The 7,500-nt window shown below is 39.1% G+C and overlaps 2 protein-coding genes across 3 annotated transcripts in view; one reads left to right on the top strand and one right to left on the bottom strand.

Moving 5' to 3' along the window:
• ugcg (UDP-glucose ceramide glucosyltransferase) overlaps positions 1-2,701 on the top strand; it is a 16,473-nt gene extending 13,772 nt beyond the window's left edge. Inside the window, exon 10 of the mRNA XM_080054511.1 lies at positions 1-2,701. This exon is cut by the window's left edge and continues 507 nt beyond it. The gene's annotated coding sequence lies outside the window, so the exon portion shown is untranslated.
• Positions 2,702-2,850: 149 nt separating this feature from the next.
• The window catches only part of LOC307270629 (polypyrimidine tract-binding protein 3-like), a 20,626-nt gene continuing 15,976 nt past the window's right edge, over positions 2,851-7,500 (bottom strand). For both annotated transcript variants that reach the window (XM_080054510.1, XM_080054509.1), the window contains exon 14: positions 2,851-6,203. In XM_080054510.1, coding sequence (XP_079910636.1) covers positions 6,071-6,203 — 133 coding nt within the window. In that variant the 3' untranslated portion in view covers positions 2,851-6,070. The remainder of the gene's footprint in view (positions 6,204-7,500) is intronic.

Here is a 7,500-nt window from a genome sequence, read left to right on the forward strand (position 1 = left end):
CACATCAACAAAACAACAAGACACAGAGACTGATACTCATGTTTAATCTGTTTATTTTATGAAAAAAACTGAAGTGTGTGTGTGTCTGTGTGCGTGTGTGTCTGTGTGCGTGTGTGTGCGAGTGTGTCTGTGTGTGTGTGTGTGTGCGTGAGTGTGTCTGTGTGTGTGTGTGTGACTATTTATGTTTATTTTGGTGCTAAAAATAAACGATGCCAGAACAACGAGCGAAAGAAGAAGAAGAAAGAAAAATTAAAACAGGAAATGGGAGTACCAATCAGAAGAGAGTATTTCCCAGGCTCTCTCGTGATTGGCCAAACTGTCCCATCAGTGTTTCAATGAGGTTTTTATGGATGAAATTAATATGTAACAAAAAAAAGAAAATACAGTGACATGTCTTCACTGAAGAGTTTTAAAGTTAAAGGTGTAGTCAGTGATTCTGGAGAACGCTTGTAGTCAAAATCACTTTTTAGTCAAAATCAGTGAATATCTCCTCATGATCCGCTACCTGTCTGTACTGTGTATAGTGTGTGCCAGTTTACAGAGCCTAGGCTGTGTATTAACACTGGATTTTGTTTCCAGTGCGCCTGCACACACACACACACACACACACACACACACACACACACACACACACACACACACACACTCAGTACAGACAGGTAGTGGATCATGAGGAGATATTCACTGATTTTGACTAAAAAGTGATTTTGACAACAAGCGTTCTCCAGAATCACTGACTGCACCTTTTATATATAAAAACATAATTTGGTGTTGAATGGTTTTGAGTTTACCTGGATTCACCTGCGTCACATTTCCATAGATTCAGATTAAATATTTCAGCGCGAAAGAAACAAGAAACCAGCTTTTAATTTGCACATTTTAGTCAAAGAGGAAAATGTATTTCCTCTGTTTAGGTTTTTAGCCAATGAGAAGAGAGAGCTGTGTGTGTCCCTTCAGGGCTTCCATAGACATTTACTACATCTAGTATTCTGTCGTTATTAAAGTCTCTACGAGGAACTTTTAAATATTTCTGAAACAGTCTCATTTCTCCTCTGATGATCATAAATTACATGTAACAGCAAACGAGACCATCAGTGCAAAGAATGCTATTTTTATATAGTTTTTCTTAATGCCTTTGTCATGGGTATACGCTCACCCAGGAACAACAGCTGGCGTGGTAAAAACACTACCGCTTTAGTCCAAAGGGGGGCGCTAGAATTAACACACACTGACAGTTCCTCGTAGCATCTTTTTTAAATAATCAAGTAATTATAAAAATACATATAATTACAAATAATCCGTTTAAATTTCACCAAATTAAAATCTTGTCGATTTTATTCTGATTTGAAAATTACATAAAGAAAGATTTTGTGATTAATAATAAAAAAAATTAAAAAAACATTTCATGAATTACTTTAAGGCGGTTTCATACCAAAATACAATGTTTGGTTCTTCCCCACATCTGTCTGTCTGTCTGTCTATCTGTCTCTGTCTGTCTGTCTGTCTGTCTGTCTGTCTGTCTGTCTATCTGTCTGTCTGTCCGTCTGTCTATCTATCTATCCATGTGTGAGAATGTTCTCTTCATTCATTGGTCGGATGTGTCTTGTGGGCGGGACCAATAGCTGAACTGCTCTACGATTGGTCGCTAACTATGATGTCACCATGTTAATGATTCAATGGAACCAAACATGGCGTCTGTGAAACCGTCTTAAACTCCTGAACGTCGAGTTGCCACGGAGATCAGAGAGTTAAAGTCTCTACGAGGAACTTTTAAATATTTCTGAAACAGTCTCATTTCTCCTCTGATGATCATAAATTACATGTAACATCAAACGAGACCATCAGTGCAAAGAATGTTATTTTTATATAGTTTTTCATAATGCCTTTGTCATGGGTATACGCTCACCCAGGAACAACAGCTGGCGTGGTAATAACACTACCGCTTTAGTCCAAAGGGGGGCGCTAGAATTAACACACACTGAAAGTTCCTCGGAGACACTTTGAAATTACTTTTGAGTTATTTTACTTTTTTACTAGTTTTGTATATTTTTTTCCGCACTGAATGAATTCCAGTATTCTGACGTTTAAAGGTCGAACACATTTCAACCAATCAAAACACAGGACCAAATAACTGCAAAATATTAAATAATAATCCACATTTCTGAACGAGTCGTATCACTGTGTGTGTGTGTGTGTGTGTGTGTGAGGGAGAGTGTGTGTGTGTGTGTGTGTGTGTGTGTGTGTGTGTGTGTGTGTGTGTGTGTGTGTGTGTGTGTGTGTGTGTGAGGGAGAGTGTGTGTGTGAATGTTTTTTAAAGCTGTTGTTGCTTCACTGTTTTGCATTTAGCCGTTAGCTTAGCCGCGGGTTTGGTTGATGACATCACTTCCTGTCGGACGAACCCGCCGTCGCTTTCGTCCAATAGAATCGCTAGGAATCTATTCTGTTCATTCATGGATGTTTGTTATCTTTTATTTTATTTTTTATTTTTTTTAAATTACAACAATATCTCTGCTGTAGTCTGCGAATAACAGACACAATCACAGTGAAGGAACAATAAAGTTTTGAACTTTTTGAATGGAATGTGGGCGGGTCTAACAAGAAGAGAAGACGCCCCATTGGTTGTTCAAATGATTTATTTATTAAGTGATTCATGCTACAACTTCCTGTCACACTTTTCAAATAAAATACAAATTTCAACAAACTGGTATTTTTAGTTTTTTCTGAGTCTGTGGTTGCGTTCCGAATCTCATACTTTTCTCATACTATTGTTAGTGTTGAAAACTGCATCCTATTTGGGCGATTCTGACCCACAATCCGGTGCGCACGTGAAGTGACGTCACATTGACGAAGCCTCCGTATGAAAACAAACGGGGATGAGACGGATATAAAAGCAAGAGGCAAGATGAAGGAGCCATGTTATGATGAAATAAGAGAGTAAAAGTATGTCCCAATAGTATGCCTACTGCATCCTAACTAGATTCTTTTTATCGTCGGATGTAGTATGTAGAATAGAAAAAAGAAAGAGGAGGAGATTCAGAACGCAACCAAACTTTAAACATAAACCCCACCCCCTTTTTTCCCATCATGCAACTGGTTCAATAATAAAAAGATTCCATAATAATAATAATAATAATGATCGTCATGACTACGTTACATTCATCAGCTACAAAAACATTCGTATAAAAATGACAAAAAAAAAATCAACTTGAATTTTTCTATGATTTAAAATTACAAGTTCAAACGTTTTCAGGTGAATGTTTGGAACACACACACACAGACACCCACCCAAACACAGACACACACACACAAACCCACACACAGACACACACTCACAGAAACCCACCCAAACACAAACACACACAGACTCACAAACCCACACACACACACACACTAACACTCCGAAACCCACCCAAACACACAGACACTCACAGACACACACTCACAAACCCACACACACACACACACAGAAACCCACCCAAACACAGACACACAAACCCACACACAGACACACACACACACACACACACACTAACACTCCGAAACCCACCCAAACACTCACAGACACTCATAGACACACACACACTGACAGACATACACACAAACCCGCAGAGACACAGACTCGCAAACACACCTACAAACACACACACACACAGAAACCCACCCAAACACACACACACAGAAACCCACCCAAACACATACACACACACACACACACACACAATATTTGGAACAGTAATTTCATATTGTAGAAAGTCATAAAAAGTGAAAGTGACATTTTAACCCATGACGTAATGCGTTGCCGTTAGAAACCTGTTAGACTACGATACATTTGAGGCCGAGAGTCTTTCTAACAAAAGGCAGAGTGGGAGTCGGCAGCGTTTGGGAGTCGGCAGCGTTTGGGAGTCGGCAGCGTTTTGGCTTTTTCCTGTTCAAAGAAACACTTACAAAATAAAATAATCAAAAGGTTTTTTTTAGTAAAATGTAAATGTCGGATGAAAAAATGTTTGAAGATTTTATTTGAATTAAAAATCAATGTAATAGAAAAAAAATGGGAGAAGGATGAACCAATCATAGCTCAGCTTCACACACACATACACACAGACACACACACACACACACACACACACACACACAGAAAGGCCTATAAATACACACACACAACGTTCAAATCTTTACCTACCCTCATGTTTTACAGTATAAATACAGTAATGATTAAAAAAACTTCCCCAAAAATACTCAACAAAAAGAGAAAAAATATTTGAACAAAGTTGAAAAATTCTACAAAATAAAATAAAACAGAAACTCGACCCGAAAACGACCCGCCACCTTAAAGCTCCACGTAAAATAAAATAAAATAAAATACATAAACCGGTAGAATAATCCATAAACATAAGGCACAGGAGACAAGATAGGCCTCCGATAAGTTTAACAATAATATAACACAATGATTTCAGCCAATCGGGCGGCTGTGTGACGGCGCTGAAGATTCAAAACGTTTGTCAAAATAAAATAACTTTTCTTTGAAAAATTTTCATAATTTTCTGCAGATTTTAAGTCGATGAAAAGATTTAGAATTAAACATTTACAGTTCACACGCGAAGTATTCACAGCTCCCGGATTAAATTCATTTTACAAACTTTTTTTTAAATTGTCTTTATGGGGGTATTATGTGTAGAAATTTGAAAGGTGGTAGAGCGGGTCGGCTGATGATCAAAGGGTTGGAGGTTCGATCCCCGCCCTGCCACCTGTGTCATGGTTGGTGTGTCCTTGGGCAAGACACTTCACCCACCTTGCCTTGTGTGAATGTCGATAGTTAGCTGCTGCTATCGGTGTATGAATGTGTGTGTGAATGGTAACGTGGGAAAGGAAAACAGGTCTCCCTTGATAAAGAGTCTTCGGTCTCAATGGAATTTACCTGTAGAAATAAAGGTTAAAAAAAAAATAAAAAAAAATAAAAAGTGAAGCGCTGAGAATACTTTAGGTACGCTCTGTAAATCAAGATATTCTGTTGAAAATCATGTTTTTGTTGAAAGTTAAAAGATAAGATTTTTGTTTACGATGAAAAGCTAAAAAATATCAAATTATAATTTATTTTGAAAATCGTTTTGTTTTTTTCTGCGTCACATTAATTTAACATTAAAATAAAGTTGAAAACAAAAACAAAAAAACACATTCATTCCTTGTTGGACTCCACTACCCACAATGCATTGCTGCCAGGAATGTGCTCTGTAACCACGGAAACCCCACAAATATCACTACCAGAGCTTTGTCGTGTGTGTGTGTGTGTGTGTGTGTAGTAGGCACAGGAAGCTCTCCCATTGGTCCGAATGTTCACAACTATTATGAACCAATCAAATGCTCCGAATCTAAATGTTTGATGTTCCCTGTGTTCCAATCATGGTTCCAATTTCTTTCTATGTCCATGGTTCCAATCCCCATACTCCAGACTCTCTAAAAGACCCAGTGTCCATGCTCAGCCTAGGCTCTGTAAACTGGTCTAGATGTTTATACACACAGCCTAGGCTCTGTAAACTGGTCTAGATGTTTATACACACAGCCTAGGCTCTGTAAACTGGTCTAGATGTTTATACACTCAGCCTAGGCTCTGTAAACTGGTATGTAAATGATGTTTACATGTTTGTCCATACTCCAATTGTAGCATACTGCATCCTAACTAGATGCAGTTTATGATCAGATGTAGTATGTAGAATAGAAAACAGAAAGAGTATGAGAATTGGAACGCAGATGCTGTCCATACACAGCCTAGGCTCTGTAAACAGCCTGTTAGATGTTCAGACACAGCCTAGGCTCTGTAAACAGCCTGTTAGATGTTCAGACACACAGCCTAGGCTCTGTAAACAGCCTGTTAGATGTTCAGACACAGCCTAGGCTCTGTAAACGGCCTGTTAGATGTTCAGACACACAGCCTAGGCTCTGTAAACAGCCTGTTAGATGTTCAGACACACAGCCTAGGCTCTGTAAACAGCCTGTTAGATGTTCAGACACAGCCTAGGCTCTGTAAACAGCCTGTTAGATGTTCAGACACAGCCTAGGCTCTGTAAACAGCCTGTTAGATGTTGGACTTGGAGAAGGACACCCTGAGGTGCTGGTTCTGGTCGAGCTCGCGGTCGTGCAGGAGGATCAGCGCCTCGATCGCCTCGTCCACTGAGGAAAGCTGCAGCAGCGCCATCTTACGGTCCTTCCTGTGACACGGCAGGGTGATAAGGAAGGTGGTTTTAAGTATGCACATTTAAGTATGCATGTGTTAGTGTGCACTTTTAAGTATGCACTTGTTGGTATGCACTTTTAAGTATGCAGGTGTTAGTGTGCACTTGTTAGTTAGTGTGCACTTGTTAGTATGCACTTTTAAGTATGCATGTGTTAGTGTGCACTTGTTAGTATGCACTTTTAAGTATGCATGTGTTAGTGTGCACTTGTTAGTATGCACTTTTAAGTATGCATGTGTTTACTTGTTAGAAATCAATTTTGAAAAGCACCCCCTCTCAAAATTGATTGTTTCATCCGAGAATCAAATCCTTTGGTGGGTATATTTGCATGACTGATGTTAATAGGTGGAGTAAGTTTCTTTCCTTGTAGGCACTTTTGAGTTTTTAAGTATGCACTTGTTAGTATGCACTTGTTAGTATGCACTTGTTAGTATGTACTTTGAAGTATGCACTTGTTAGTGTGTACTTGTTAGAAATCACTTTTGAAAAGCACCCCCTCTCAAAATTGATTGCTTCATCCGAGAATCAAATCCTTTGGTGGGTATATTTGCATGACTGATGTTAAAGCTCACATATTATGCACTTTGCTGTCAATTTTATATGGTCTAAGTAGTCCCTAATACTTATTTTTTTAGATGTTTGCTGAAAAACCCGTTCAGATCATTTATTGTAGCAAGCCTCTATACCCTGATTGTCCTCTGGTCTCAGGATGACCTATATTTGTGCGATCTGGCTGGCCCCTCCCACCTCTCTGCCGGGCTTTCTTTATATGTCCATGGGGCTCTCTCACCGTCTCTGCCGTGCTCTCGCGATACTAGAGAGACACTACGTGACTGCGAACACAGTGTTTACCCGGAGCGAAGCCATACTTTGAACAGTTTGACATGACCTGACATGATTAAAACCAGTGAAAACAGTAGCTTCAAAGTTTGATTTCTACAGGAATATCTTCCCATCCTTTGTCCTGTTAAAAACGAGTCATTATTAGACTGCTGTGGGGAATATAAATATGTTTTTATGAGCAAAAGCTGAATGCTTGTCCCAAAGCTAATAGCTATACACCAGTCAGGCAAAAATACCAATAAAAACATTTCTTTCAGTTTCACTGTTTGAAAAAACCCACAAGTAGCTTCCTATCCGTTGTGTTATTAAAAACGAGGCATAGACTGCTGTGGTTAAGATAAATTAGTGGAGTATGAGCAAAAGCATTCTGTGTTGGTGTATGTAACATTCAGGCTGTAGGCTATGGGCATCTTGTCGCTTAGCGGGGAAA

Source organism: Ammodytes marinus, assembly GCF_949987685.1.
Source record: "Ammodytes marinus genome assembly, contig: scaffold_97, whole genome shotgun sequence".
Classification (NCBI taxonomy): domain Eukaryota; kingdom Metazoa; phylum Chordata; class Actinopteri; order Uranoscopiformes; family Ammodytidae; genus Ammodytes; species Ammodytes marinus.